At 36.3% G+C, this 16,170-nt stretch overlaps 1 protein-coding gene across 1 annotated transcript in view; it reads right to left on the bottom strand.

The window, feature by feature from the left end:
- Positions 1-1,447: 1,447 nt before the first annotated feature.
- The window catches only part of SEC63 (SEC63 homolog, protein translocation regulator), a 60,908-nt gene continuing 46,185 nt past the window's right edge, over positions 1,448-16,170 (bottom strand). The window contains exons 13-21 of the mRNA XM_030042521.2: positions 15,182-15,329; positions 13,332-13,414; positions 11,598-11,657; positions 11,214-11,372; positions 10,363-10,521; positions 9,317-9,418; positions 4,069-4,167; positions 3,116-3,220; positions 1,448-2,567 (exon numbers count right to left, since the gene is read on the bottom strand). Coding sequence (XP_029898381.1) covers positions 2,424-2,567; positions 3,116-3,220; positions 4,069-4,167; positions 9,317-9,418; positions 10,363-10,521; positions 11,214-11,372; positions 11,598-11,657; positions 13,332-13,414; positions 15,182-15,329 — 1,059 coding nt within the window. The 3' untranslated portion in view covers positions 1,448-2,423. The remainder of the gene's footprint in view (positions 2,568-3,115; positions 3,221-4,068; positions 4,168-9,316; positions 9,419-10,362; positions 10,522-11,213; positions 11,373-11,597; positions 11,658-13,331; positions 13,415-15,181; positions 15,330-16,170) is intronic.

Below are 16,170 nucleotides of genomic sequence, written 5' to 3'. Positions count from 1 at the left end.
TTAGTCAATCTTTGAATGACAATTCAAATTGTTATTTAAAAATGGTTATTAAATGGACACACCACACGATAGACCAACCAACAATTCAATAGTGTAGTAACACTCCTAAGAGTTGTACATCAGCAGTTGGTGTTTTTAATTGTGTGAAGCTCTTAAATACCTCCTCAGCCCCATTTTTGCACCTGTCTTGGAAGGCGCTGTAAAATGATGCACAACTATATAGCTGACACTTTGAGGAAAGAAAGTGTCAGCCTGCCTTCTTCACATTATGAAGATTTCCAATACCACTGCAATTTTTTTCCTCACATCTTCTATTAAGTTACCTTGACTATACAGGAGACTCACATTTGAAGAAGTATTAGATTTAGCCTTTGTTAGCTCAATAGAATTATCCTTGGTTTGCAGAATTTCAGTGTAATCCTATCTGTCAGCTTCGATCTTCAAAAAAAAAAAACACTTCAGTGTTCAGACCAGGGACATGATTCTTTTTTTTTTTTTTTAAATCACTTCAATGCATTCAAATCTTGCAGGTGTATACCTTGACTTTTAATAGTAAAATTTAGGGATCAGTATTCAGAGCACTCCCCCCCACCCCCATGCTCTTATCAATTTTATCCCCTAATTATAATCACTTTCCAACTTTTAACAACCACAGAAGTTCACCATGAATAAGTTTAGCATTCATTTTACCTGCTTGATAATGAGGAGTCTGGTGACTCTTCCTCAAGCATTTCTCTCATCAGCGCAGTATTTGGCTTGAAAGCCTATGGAATGCAACTAGTGCTTTTTTATTGTTATTACTCTACTGTACTTTGCAAATAAAAACTGGAGTTAAAAGCCATTTAAACCTAGTCTTCATTCTTTAATTTGAACACCTGACACTGCTTATGCTTTACAAGAGTTTTCCCTGCACGATATGCACTTCAGCAGTACTTTGAAAGATACCATAATCTCATTTAGAACATTTTCAAATTTTATTTGCAACTATTGCAATTACAAAGAATATAACAATGTGAATTTGCATTTAGAGTGACAACCCTTTCTAATAAACAAGGTCACAAATTAGTGTGCACCTATTCTGGCTTTGGGCAATTTTCATAGGATGGAAATTTTCCTGCATGACAATTTGTCACATTTTACAGCATTGCTCCTAGTTGCAGAACACTCATATGTATTTCTGAAATACAGAAATACAGCTCGGAATTAATCACCTTCATTTGTTTTATTGAGAGGAAGAAAAGGAAGAATCCATCCATGGCTTTTGTCAAGTCATACAATACACTAACAGCCCTGATTCTCTCCTCCCTGCATTTACTCTCTAATTAGACTTGTTTTTTTTAAAACAGGAGTAGGGATAGAATCACTGTCTTGTTTACAGCCCTGCAAGCAGACTGAGGTAAAAAAACTCAGACAAAGAGATGCACACTATTACAAATGCAAACAGCCATCAAATTGTCCAGTTTATTCATGGGAATTCAAAATTGATACAAAACATGCCCTCTTTGCATGTTGTGTTTTACCCTTAAAATATTTCCGACAGTGTCAGGTAGATTCAGAGTTAAGAATATACTTCGGCTTTCAGTATGAACCTTTTATAAAGGCATTACACAAAAGCCACCAACTTACGTAATACATGGTCCCAAAATTGCTTTCAGACATTTTGTTTATCAAAAGACTCAGATCTTCTGCTGATCTGATGAAATAAAGGCTTAAAAATGTTTTAAGCCATTAATATAAGTATCCTATGGCAGAGTCAAGAAAGTTTATGATTTCCGTTATAATCTTGGGCATAAAAAGGCAACAGTCCTAAAAAAGCAGCCCTCCAGAATATATGGAATGTGGCAATGGGTATGATGCCAATTTATGATGATCAAGTTAAGTAAAACAGATTTTTAAAGCTATGAATGACGTGAGCAGTATCACAGCAAAATATTTAATGAATACCACAGAACCAATCAAGTCTGAAAGTTGAGCAGATGTTGTTTCAATCAACAGAGATTTGTAATGTCAAATATACCAAAACGTTTTCTAAAATAAATCCCTAACGCAGAAAAATTGATTTAAAGTTTGCTCCTAGCTAATAGTACCTTTTACTTAAATTGGACCCTAAACTGATCAGACAATACATAGCCCACACTTTCGGACATTTATAATAAAAAAGCTTTTATTTTCAGTTGAAACAAATGCACCATCCTGCACTTGAAGGCTATAATGAGCCATAAGCATATTCCAAGGTGTATCAATGGCAACAGATTTGTTTCACCTCCACTGAGAAGTTACATATGCACTCTTAATTGGTAAAGAAAAATTAAACTCAGCCTTCTCAAAGCTTCTGTACTGTGTTTCTTGGTTATTGTACAGTTCCACAGTCAGACCAAGAGTTTGCAGTGTGTGCAGATATTGTAGTCAATCAATAGTATTGTTTAATCATCATCTTCCTCCTCCTCTTCTTCCTCCTCGAAACTGTCTTCAAAGCCCTCGCTGTCTTCCTGGTCCTCATCACCCTCTATTGCTGTATCCCATTGTGGATGATTTTCTGGCACTGGTTTTGCTTCATGAACTTCCAGCTGTAAGTGGATAAATAAAAAGAAAGAAAAGACAGGAAAAAAGTGTTACAGATAATACACACCACTTTGGGAAAACAAACAAACAAACAAAACCCTAAAACAAATTACACACACACAAAATTGACAGTTTAAAAAAAAAAAAAAACAAACACAAAAAACGAAAACAAAACCAACAACTGCTTCCAGAAATACGGCATGCCACATTTTTCTTATTAACTGGATGTATCTAGGACTAAGAGCAGGGAAATGGCATTGCAGACCTCAAAGTATAAAGCCAGAGCCAACCATACTGCAGAAATTGAATAAACATGAGAAACCGTGTATTAAAATATGCAGGCACTGGAAAGCATCACAAACTTCAGTCCCATTTAATCCAGCATAAAATTGCCACTACTGGCATCAGGCAGAAACCACTTAAGTCCCTCCTTGCCACTGTTTTAAAATTAGGGCAGCTTGACTTCTTAAAGATACCAGGACTTTGGGGGTTTTAATAGCCATATGAAGTAGTTTTCAATATAATACAAATATACAACACAATTAAACATCACCTTCAATGGTTTAATCTGGTCCAGTCCCATATATGAATCAGATCTTAAATAAACTGTGTACTGATAGTTTCCAGGTTTGCCTGGTGCTGGGAACTTCAGCTCTACCTACAAAACAGAATTCACGCCGTAAGTTCTTACTGCTTTCAAGTGATGTGTTAGAACAAGTACCTGAGTACTCTAATGAGCAATAAATACTGCTACAGAATAATACTTTTTTCTTTAAAAGTTTTAGTTTCTTACAAGTGACACTTCTATGAAAATCTCTACATAATGAAATACTTGCAGAAAAGAGACAAAATGCCCAAGCACAATACCTTCCATGAAAGTTGAATACTCGAGTCATTTTTTTCTGAATTAGACCAAGTAACTCTACATTAAGTACAATTTCACCCTGTTATATGCTTTCTAAATCTCAAAAACCCAAACAGGTTAAAATATTTAGTCTGCTGAAAGTATTAGTTTAACTCTACTGTTATTTGAAATTGAACATAAAATTTAGTTTGAAAGAACAAAATACATCAAATCTCCATTTTTCAAAAAAGCAAAGAACACAGGCAAACGTTACAGTCTCAGAAAGGTTCATGAGCCAAGGCTAATTAATTTGTCTTAGCCTCTGCTTTACAGAAGAAGGACACTTGATATTTCTCACACATTTGAATAACTTTCTTTAAGAATGATCATTGTGTACAAATACTGGTTTTCATCAGCTTTTGATATCAGGGAAAAAAAATATATTCTGCAAAGAAACTTGAAAGTCTTCTTAAATTATTTCTTCTTTCTCTGTTATCAACTTTCACAGTTAAAAGACTCTACCTTTTATCAGGAGAGTAAAATTTGTCTTCCATCTTCAGAGATAAGTATGAAAAAATTAAAATCTAAATGTATTTGCATACCATAAGACACTTCAGTATAGTTTTGTAATACCCCAAAAGAAAATTCTTCAAGTACTTTACCTCTTCTTTATCTTTTAGTGTACAAACGTGATATGGCATACATATTAGCATCTGCTCCTTCCGATCTGCAATATATAGCCACCACCATTCTTGTTTTTCCTTTCATAAAAAAAAAAAAAAATACACAACACCAAAAAAACAGGATTATTGAAGTCATATAAAATGATGCCCCTACACTTTATAATAAGTAATTATGATTCACTGGTCCTTATAATACAGATAGAAAGGAGGTGGTTTGGTTTTGGTGGGGTTTTTTAAACTCTTGGATGTGTATGAATAAAGTATGTATTACATACTGCACACTGAAAGCAAACAGGCTATCACAAGTAACTGTTGGTCTCCAAAGGCTTCATTCCATATGTTCAGGCTAAGCTACCATGTGAGACATGGAACCGTTCTGAAGAATTGTGTCCACTGAGGATTAACAAGCAACTTCATGCAATATAATACTAGCTTAGGTCCTTCAACAGAAATCCAGCCTGGATAAAAATGTCAGCATATAAAGCAAGGCACACCAAAAGACAGATAAAGTACTCTTCACAGTAAACAATCTTTTTCAGTAAAATATGTTTAGCCCCACTTCTCTCCCCCTCCAAAAAGTGGGAATCTCCTGAAAGTTGGAATTTGGACACATCAAGATTTCACTTCAAGGAAGTATGAACCGCAGGCAATATTGGTATTTGTAAAGGATACCCAACAACTGCTGCCTGTCACACACAGCTTTCAAAATAGCTTCAGCTCTCAAAGGTCTTGCCACTGCAGGCACTAAAGCAGAGTTTCTAAACTCAGTGAAATTAAATGAGTGCAGTTCTTCATAAAAGACAGCAACACCGTACAAAAAATAATAGTTTATCCCTCAACTGGAATCAGATTTTTAAGACTGTGGTGCAGTTCAGCAGCATAGACACAACCACTCTCAAATGGGAAAGACTATAGCTCTTCAACATCAACTGCTCTTCATTTAACCACTATTCCTTTATGGTTAACCCTCTGGCACACATTCTAGGCAAAATCCTCTTTGTTTTAATTGAAGCTGAAACCTTTCTATTGCAAAGAAGTTAGTTTATTACTGTAAAGCAAGTTTCCATTCCTTCACCTCCTTATATCTTTTCTTAAAAAAAGCGAGAAGGGGGGTGGGAAAGGAGGAGACTTCTTCATATTTATGAAGAAATATTTTAGTAGATAGGTAATAGTCATATCAGCATAATCTTACCCTTAGGGAAAAAACCCACACCTTTTAGACAACCCAAATGTTAAACTGCTGAACTGTGTTCCAAAACAATTTTTACCCACCCCAATAGTCTGACAACTGATCATGTTTATAATGGACTGGAGCCCTAACGAGTGGAGCTTGACTTGTAACTGCCATAAGATGCAAACCAGGAGGCCAATTTTTATAAATTTACACCAACAACAATCAGATAGCTGCTTCAGTGCCACATGAATGTGGTTGTTTTGTTTTTAATCTAACAGCATTGGAAGGACTGAATGAAAGGATACAGTGGACTTCATCACCACCAATGAGACCCTTCCAAATTCCACAGGGGGGAAGCAAATGCTGTTAATGTGTAGAATTTGAAGAACTTTTGTCTCTACTGAAAGAATCAAAAGTTCAGTAGTTTTGGTGTGTTGGGGGTTTTTTTTGGTTTGTTGGTTTGTTTTTGGTTTTTTTAACACTTCAGAAGCCAACGTGTGGTGATCTGAAATTTAAATAATGCAGGCTGAAAAATTACAAAAGCTAAATTAACTCCTTTTCTCTTTTGAAGTAACTAATTGTTACACTAGTAATACTTATCACCATCTCACTGAAATATTCAACTAGCAAGCTACAGATTTACAGCAGCAAGACACTCACACCAGCAACCAAAACACCCTGATTAGCACTGTTGAGTCCCAGAGCAGTGTAAAATTAATTCAATATGTTAATGCCCATTTTACAATGTATAAAAGTAAAAGCAACTGCATCACAGTAAAGCAACAGCATTCCTTCATGTATTTAGAACAACAGGCCCTGAGAACATGACAAAAACCTATTCATATACTACTTAAGAACAGAATTTGTGGAATTGTAAGTCCTTTTTACAACTATTCCAAGTGATTTTCTTTATGAAAAACCGTCCCATGTGATTACAAGGCATAAGTTATTTAATCTGTAAGTTTCAACAATAAATATATTGTCAATCTGCTTGACAGCTGTAGCAAAGAAGAATCTTATGCAGTCAAAGTGTTTATTTCCTAGCCAAGGGGCCTCTAGGAATAGAAGGATAAACAGTATAAACAGTACAGATGAACAAGAACTACAGATGCTAGATCCATTACAGAAATGGCTACTCGCCATTTTGGGTCTATAAGGATTCTGACCATTGAAAAAAGGATCTGCATTTGTATCAATGTGTTATTTTTGATGTTACCAAAACACTGTGGTGACTTACTAGGTATTATGTGTGCTTCCATCGCTCTCAATGGCAAGGAATATTTTTTTTAGAACAAAGATCAAAACTGTCAACTGGATTTTCACAAAAACTGGTAAAAATAGCAGCCATGGGGGGAAAGAAATACCAGAACAAACAACATTCATTGATCTAATGCTCAAAGGAATCTATACAGTAAACTCTTTGAAAGTAAAGCTCCTGACCCCAAAGCACCACTGCTTTTTTATAGAAAGGACAACTGTGCAGGAGTGTCATTTTCCTGTCTCTTATTGGGTGGAATTTAAAGTTTATGCCTGTGAGAATCTGGCAAGCTAACAGGCAAGCGGGCAAAATGCCCTTTAACAGATGGGTGCAAGGTTTGGCATGCCAGGGAACCAGTATGTTCATGAAATTGGAACACCGGTGCCAGTTTCTACCTAAAAATGTCAAAACTACAATCTGTGCAGTTTCTGGATCCATGGATGCAGGAGCATAAGATAATTATTTAGGAACCTGCATAGATTAAAGATGCATCTCTGGCAGAGTAATCGACTGCCCAAAAACTTAGATGAAGTGTTAAGGCTACCTCCTGAGAACAAGTATATTAGGCTCAGCTACATCAAACATCCGTAAATTCTGGAAATACAGATTCACACAACTACAGCATTTCAACTGTAACTTGGCATCTCAGAACTGGCCATGACCACAATACACATAATACTCTAGATCACAGATGAAAAAACACCCAGAGAGTATGATGGAGTTTGTTCTTCAGACATTGCAAATCAGCTTTATCTGAACATGCCCCAACTGCAGCTACAGCTCTAAGTACAGCTGCATTCAACTTTGGGGAAATCATTGACAAGAGGTTGGAAAATTTACAGCTGCAGTACCATGAGACAGTACATGTATATCTTTCAAGTTCAAGCATTCAGTTCAGCCCTAGATTATTTTTTTAGCATAGTATTTAGGTTTTATCATAAAACCCATCACCAGCTTGGTTACACACAGCTGAAGCTTAAGCAGCTTTGTACAGAGTAAGTATAAGCGAAGTCTCCAAAGGAACTCTCAGTGCAGTAAAAAAGAAATACAAATAGTTAGCGCCCCTGTGGCACTGGGCACAGCACATACTCACTGTTTGAGCTTAAGACTGATGACCAAAGCCAGCTGCCTTCGCAGCAAGGAGGTATTAAGACTCTGCTGCATATTTGACATGATCTAAGGCAGCCAGAAGAGCAGAACGCCAGTACACCTTTTTCTGTTATGCTGGTGTACTGCTGGAAGCTGTACTGAGAGATGGGAGGGTACCTAACAGTATCAGGAAAATACAGCATTAAGATCAGCCATTACAAAACTAGATGTTGTGAGGCCACACAACTCTCAGCTAAGGCCTCCAGGAAAACAATTTATTTGGTTTATTTGTATATCTTGTCTGGCCCCTTAGCAACACATCTTGCTTCCCACACTTTACTTTCTAATGATGGCAGAACTAGGTAAAAACAGCAGGAACAGTATGATCGCAAGCATGGGGACAACAGAATATGTTTTGCACGTGCAACAAGCTGTACAGGGTACAGACATAAAGAGCCTTGGGGACTGAAAAGAAGGAGCAAATATACACATCTTCCTTTTTTCTCATGTTTTCCTGTTCTTCCCCATCTCAGTTATCTCCTTTAAACCACAAGAGGAAGCATAAGCCTTGCATCTCATCTCCCTGTTACTGGAGACAGCAAGACGAGAGAAGATATCCTAGATTAGCTCCCTAGTCAGACAGCAGGGAAGCAAAGGAAACCCTCTGAACCACTGGCCTGGAAGGGAAATGTAGCCAAATACTCCTTCCTCCTGGTCCCAATCTGGTCACCTCCCAAAGACCTAACTTATTTGCTCAGAACACAAATCCTGCACTTTGAAAAATCCCATCTTTTTCACGGTTTCATTGCTGCAACTGGTTTTCAGACACCAACTGAGTGGTCAGCTGTTTGTGTAAGTAACAACTGATATATCAGAACATACTTTCAACACCAAAGGCTGCTGTGGAGACACCTCAGCCTATCTCCTACACTGAGTCACCACTCTCAAATACATCCCTTCCTCTGATACCAATCCACACCTGATCTTGTATTTTTGAGCTCTATAGGAAAAAGACTGTTCCACAATGGGCTTCCGCCACTTCCAGACTACACTGTGGTAGAGAGAGACAGCTTTACCAACCCTCTCCATCTTCCACAGCCACACACTGTGTTGCCACCACACTGCTGCACTGAGACTTGAAGTCAAGCAGCAAGCCAAAACAATCTGCTGATCCAAATGACCCCTAAACTCTCCTGTCATTACTGTCAACACGGGGGGGGATCAGGACATCGTCCCCCACCCACAGGTGCTTGCAGTTAGATAAAGAGCAAGTTAATACTCTATATTAGAGCCACTGCTGTGCTTTCACATTCCATAGCGCACACACACACACAAAAAAGGACTACAGATTAGATCCCTATATATCTGAAAGGTTTCATTCTGAATCTATCTATATGTAGCAGATCATCATAAAAAGAAAACTTTAGCATTATTGCCATCAAAAAGGGACCTTAAATTCTATGCAAGTTTGCAAGTCTCTGGGAACTGGATAGAAAGAATAATACATTAAAAGTTTTTAGGCAAGTATCTGAAGAAGTTTAAGAGGATTTTATAAATTTAGACTTTTTTAAATTAAGATTAGCAATTTTTTCAAGTATTAGACTTTTAAAAAAGCCCAGTATTTACAGTAAAAATACAAAAAGAGCAATTAATTTGTATTACATTAATTCTCATGTTTCGCAACTGTAATGTTTTCTATTACTCACCTCAGGAAAAAAAAGACTGTAAACGGGATGTGTTATCTTTGACTTCGTTTCAAGAAGGGCTCGTTCCTTTCTCTGTATACTTTGCTGTAGTTCTTGCCACTCCTGTCAAAGACAAGTTTAAAGAGTTACTGTGCACTAGCCACCTTTTGCGTTAAAAAAAGAAAGACATTTTAGCCCATGGAAATGATACATATGACAAGTTCTTGTGCTACACAATACATTATAACAGGGAAAGGCATGTAGAGATTAAGTTATACAGTATGATTGAAAGAAAAAAAAAAAATCAAGCAACAGTAAAACTAAAGAGACCATTCATATAAATATTAAACAAAAAAAAAAACAAAACACAGATCTGCGGGGCTTGCACACATTCTTCAAAACTCACTTCTACAGCACTGCCTATGAACACTCACTACCTAAGCTGTAAGAGTCCTGATTACAAGCCTGATGATTCTTTTCCCTTCAGAAGCTTATTCTCACCCTGTACAGGACTTCCAGCTGTCACACTCAAGTCTTCCACTGTAAGACCTGTGGTGCAGAAATCATCTACCACCACAATGCCTCATTCTCAATTACAATTACAGTTTCAAATGACTGACTAAATTATTAACAGTTACTAGAGTTTAGTAAGCACATGTACAAGTTCATTCAACTACTGCATGCTTATAGTATGCATTATGCAGTATGCAACAGCCCCTGCATGTAAAGAACAAAGTTCAAAGGAGAGACTTTATCTCACAAAATCTGCAGCAGCTAGTAATCAAATTAAGCTGAAAGAAACATTACAATCTTACCCTGAAGTTAAGCTATTTTTCTCATGTCGTTTTTAAGTTTTCTGTCTATGCTGCAAAGACCCTTCACTGCTCTCTCAAACAGACTTGCAATGACAAAGCTCTTATGCCAGAATAAAGTCTAAAAAACTCTAGAGAACTGATATTACTCCTTCATCCTAGTGTTGCCTAGCCTGAGGGGATGCCAGAGGATTAAAATGCATTTTCTCTCAGCCCCAGAGGCAACATTACCCTTCAAGAAAAAGTAAGGCTTACAGCTTCATCATCTTTGTTTTGCTTCTCATCTTGTTCTCTGTCAGAGTCTCTGTCACTTCCATCATCTTTTTCACTTTGAGAGTCCCTGTTTGTTTCTTCTTCTTCAGATTCACTTCCTTTATCTGAGATCTCCTCCTCTTCTTCCTTTGCAACTACTTCCTAATGGGAAAGAAAAACCAAAAAGCACGTTCACAGCACCTGTCTTACGGTCATAGCCCTTATTTCCTATTTTGATCTACACCCTTCTTGTGTCACAGAGTATGTCTACAGTGAAGATTAATCCTTTTCACCTCATGTGCTAAGAGGAGCAGGGAAGCAATTTTCCTTCTCCATATGGCATCCACAACATGAATGGGAGAAAACAGTATTTGATTCTGAGGTCACATTTCAAAAAGTCATAAAAAAATTAGAGAGAATATAAGAAAGTACCTACAACACAGCCCATGAGGTAGAGAAAACACCATGCAGTGGGAGCATAAAGGTATTAAAGCTACTTAATCTACCAGAAGAAAGTCTCATTTCAGTTATTAACTTTAAAGGAAAAGTAGAAGGTACAGAACAATTTACCTCGCAGAAGGCAGCATTTACAAGAACAAATAAGAAGGGACTATGAAGCCAGACTTCTAAAGTAAGTTGGGCACAACTTTCAGCAGGCCACTGGAAACATTACTGTGGTGGTTCCCTGATTATTTTACCAGTAATTTTTAAATGCAAAGAAGAAAAATGCGATTTTAGGAAATATGCTTTACAAAAGCATAGAATGAAATGTAATAGATAGATACAAAAAACCCATCAGATTAGGAGTGATAAGCTGAACAAAATACTAAAATATTAATGAATCTATGAGCTACCCCATTAGCTTGTTTTTGCTTCTGCTGTTTCGGTGGCTGCAATGAAGGTGGCACAGGTTTCTTTTTCAATGGCTTCTTTTTCTTTGATTTTGAAGCTTTCTTGGTTCCTTTATTCTTTTGCTGCCATCCTTTGCTCTTAACTTTGTTGACATCTCCTTGCTGTAGGAAAGCAGTGTTTAAAATATTTATTCTGTTCATTAAATTTCAGGCATTCACTGTACTTTAAGCATTTTAAGCTTAGCTTAAAAGTTAGAAAGCATAGCTCAAGAGACACTTCAGTAGTCATTTCTGGAAAAAAACATGCTTGAGAAGCACACAATTAGCAACTCAAGAGCTGAAAAAGTTCTCTTTAGCTAGCAAGAGGAACATTCATTCTTCACTTACCCCGTCTTCTGTTGGTTGTTCTTCTGCTGCACATATAGACTGTTCCTTTTCGAACACTTCCTGGTTAGAGAAAGATGTGAAAACTATTAAAGCCTCTCTGTACCAAAAGAGCAAATTATTATTTTATACTTGAACATAAACTAAATCATCTTAATCAGGTCTGAAGGCTTTACTCATTATGGCAAATTCTTTTATTGGTGACAAACACAACACAAAATTAACAGATCAAAATTAAACACTAATTTCAAACATTTGGTCTAGCATTTTTCCATCACTAGCATTATAAAAAAATTTAGCAACAACATGTCATCTTATTCCAAAGAATCTACTTGTTTTATAAAGCATAGAAATTCTGTATCACAAAAGCAAGCAGCAGTGAACTGCAAATTCTGCTTCAGTTGCCAGAGCATTAAAAACTTCAACAGCTGCACTGCTACTCAGGGACACGGGACAACAAATCAAACCAGAAATATGAAGCATTAAGACAAAACACAATGTTGGTATTATGTAGACTAGAACATCTCTATGCAAATGGAATTTTTTCATGCATTTCTTTCTTCAAAACATACTATATGCCATTTAAAAAAAAAAAAATCATTCATAAGGAGCTGTCATATAAAGATGGCAAATGAGAGATACCAGCACAAAAAAAGCATCATATAAAAGGCTAGCTCTAGTTTTTAGGTCATGTATCTCGATGCCAGACTGCCTAGTGGAGTTCATGTAGAAAACATCTTAAATGAGTTTTCTATATGCTGTCAGACATTTTAATTAATTTCTAAGTACAGTCCAGTATGCTAACAATTCCCAGTCTCCTTCTTTTTTAAGATCCAGCATAGCGATATGGTGCTGTTACTTTCTACCTACTGCATCCTCAGTTATCATTGAGATGATGCATTCTTAAATTCCATAGCATGAACACATGGTACTTATATATACAGACTGCTTTCTGCTGAACTGGTTTCAATGGCTAGTCTGATCCTCAACTGTAATATTCATGCTAGTATGCCTTACCTTAGAGGCATAACTCAGACTTTATTTTCTTAGACAATTATCTGAATAGTACAGATACAAAAAATTGACACTGTAGACTTTGTTAGGCAAAAGTTTGTTTAATTTCCCTGCATTAAGTATTTTGTTCAAAGAAAGTTATTACCGCATCTTAAGCTAAAAAATAAGCACAAGTCAGAAGTTTAACTACTAGGGTGTAGTATTATTTTGGTTATCCCACATTGCCACCCATTCAGCGGACCACTTTCTTCATGCAGCACTGGTGTACCTCCTTTATATTAAGTTATGTATATTCTGCTGGACTGAATTTCTTTCATAAAAGTGTCTAAAACACCCAAAAGATTTGTAACATTATGAGCCCGCATAAAGTGAAATCAAACACTGTCCTAAGGACTTGAGTGAACACTTTATTCTAGTTCAAGAACTAAGTTTCTGAATGTCTCTTTTCCTGTTATTTACAAACCTCAGGGCAGTATCATTTGCCATATTTTACTGTTCCCTAGACAACTGCAATGGGTCAGACTGAACTTTGGTTTGATTCCAGGAAAACATTCTCATCCAGAAACAAAAACATAAAGGAGGATTAAGAGCACAAGTTCTCAATTTCAAATCTTAATTTTACAGTTATATTTACGAAATACTGTTAGCTTGCAAAGAAGAAATGCCTGTTTATTAGCATATGCTTGCAGTTACCCTGAAAGAACAAGTATTCTTAATACTTACTGCCATGGTCTGTCTTGTTAGTGTGACCAGAACAGTGACAAGAGAACCTACTGTAATATTGTTGCTGTCTTCATCATCCAAAACTAGGGTAAAAAGAAAAGCAACACATCTATTAAACTTCTTTAAAGCCTTTTTTTCCATTAAACATGGTTTCTGTTGTGTCTAAATATAAGCATACAAATTCCAGAATTTTTAACAAAAAATAATTTCAAAATATTATTTAATAGGTCTCTTACAATCTCAAATATACTATCAGGATGAGGGCTGGTAATTCAGCAAACTATAAAACAGCAGCATTGAGTTTGAAATTTTAATTGCATGAAAGTTAGAAAATTCAAAGTTATAGCTGCTGTGGGAACCATAACTCTGTAATATAGCGCATTATAAATTAAAGCATAAAACTTCAGAAACATGAAATACCACACATGACCAAAGGGACCCTGTTATATTTGTTCTGGGAATCATAACTTTGATTTTCCTGACTTTCATATGATTAACAACTCAATTTCAATGCCACATTAACAATCATGCATTTAATTCTTTTTTTAAGTAGAAGGCAAAGGAAAATAAAAGAACAGCAATGATTATTTTAACTAAAACATCAAACATAAAACCCACAGGAAAGCCAATGAGGAGTTTATATCTCTCATGTATGAACTGGAGAAGTCCCAGGTTGGGGAGGAATAGAGCTATATCCCAGTGTAGAAATTTTATTTACGTTCTGCCCCCTCCTGGAAAGCAGTTTTACTATTCACTAGTTTTGCAGATACATTTTTTTTTTTTAATGGTAATACTGAGCTAAACAGAAAAGCATATGGATTGTTTAATCCTCCATACCACAGCTGAGTACAGTTGTGTGACAAATAAAGACTACAGGCAGAAAAGCGTTGCTTGCCAAAATACGGGAAGGTACTCCCAAGACTGAACTTTAAGCAGATTAACAGGACTGTGTACAATCCTGTGCTAAAATAAGATAAAACCTTTTGTTTGTTTTTTAAAAACACACATAAACAACATTTAGAAATACCAAGATTAACAGACATTTTCTTCCTTAACAGGTACTTCCATTGACATTTCCTTCTCACAGAGGACCATGCATAAGCCAAATTACAACTTAGGCTACCCAAACAAAACATACCACATTTTGAATTTGATCATTGTAACCACAGTAACAATATAAATTAGAAACAAGTATTAGAACAACCTTCCAAATTATCTCACATTTACTAGCACTGATCTTCTACAAAGGAAAGGAGACCGCAGAACCAATTCACTTTCCACTGAAGGGCTGCCTAACAGGAACTGCCTAATCTTCAGAGAGGAAGAGTGTTACACATTCAGTGAAACAGTGCACACAGAAGGTAGCTAAGCATAGCATGGACAAATTCTGCTAGATATAAAAACTATACAAGGATTATGACAAAGGAACCCATGAATCTTTAGTCACCAGGGTGTCCAACTCAAAATCTCACAAAGGACTCTCCATGCTGGAATAAGCTGAGCATAAATTCTGGAATAAGCACAACTTTTAAAGTTACCTAATAAAAGTGGTATTTCAACCAGAATTCCACATTGCTCATGAAATATTAAATCAACAGATGAAATATCAGATAAGCTCCTGTAGGAGAATGTACTGCTGGCTTGGGAATCTGTGAAATGTTTCAATTTACTTTATCTCCTCAGACTGTAAATCTCACATAGAAGAGCCCACCACTCAAAAAAGTATGTCATTTCCAGGCCACATAAATAACAATGAGCTGTGTTTCAGCATCCTCCAAAAGCTTACTGCCAACAGACTATCGAAATGTCAGAAGAGCGACATATACAGAACAAAAGGACCTCCCACTCACCCTGTGGTTTTATATCCATAGTGACATACGGAAAGCTGCCAAGGACAGCCATAACTTCATCATATTTCTTATCTTCTAGGAAGTGCAGTAAATTGCGACGATCAGAACCTTTCAAACTCACCAAATCCTGAATACTTTTGATTTTATACTAAATTTATTAAAAAAAAAAAAAAAGGAAAAAAAAAAAGAAAAAAGGAAGTCACATAGTAGCAGAGAACACAGTCCACAAATAAACTCTTGATAATACATCACTTGGGTATCTATTAGTAACACGGGGTCACACCATTTTATTTGTTCTTATTAAAAAAAACCACCCATACTTTAGGAAACTAACAAGCATATATTTTAAGAAATGATAAAACAGAGGTTGCATTCAAACATACTAAATAGCACTGCTTTGAACATTGGTGTGTTCCTTAGTACGTCACCCCTTAGAAACTGGTAAATGTCTTATAAAACTATTATTTCAGCCAGCTTTTTCAGAAAGCTGAGCCAAGAAATCTTACTAATCGGGTTCTTTATTTAGAGTACTTCAGTGCTTTGAGATTTATATTAGCAGGAACAACTAAGTACAAGTTACTTTTTTTTCTTCCCATACTGAACTGACTACAACTGCATACCAAGAGCTTTATAAGGCTTCCTCTTTCATACATAAAGGATCACAAAACCAGAAATACTTTCCACAGTAATTGATAATTTTTTTCCTTTTATGAACTCCTCTGTGCTACCTTCCCAGTATATTTTCTATCAAACTAGATTAAGAATGATGTAAAGCCAAACAAACAAGCAAAAAAAAAGTTCCAGTAGGATATTCCAGCCACATTCTGGAAAAATATTAAATACAAGATAGTACTCTAATAAGAAAGAAACACTGTTTCTCCTGTTTGTGAGGTCAAGGTAGACTGATCTTTTACACTCTTTTACACTTATCAGATCTCTGATCTGAATTCCCACCTCCTAACCGAGATGGACTTTAAAGAAACAAAAAG

The sequence above is a fragment of the Aquila chrysaetos genome, chromosome 2, assembly GCF_900496995.4.
Source record: "Aquila chrysaetos chrysaetos chromosome 2, bAquChr1.4, whole genome shotgun sequence".
NCBI lineage: Eukaryota > Metazoa > Chordata > Aves > Accipitriformes > Accipitridae > Aquila > Aquila chrysaetos.
Note: the sequence above shows the minus strand (reverse complement) of the source record. Positions and strands in the feature narration are given on the sequence as shown.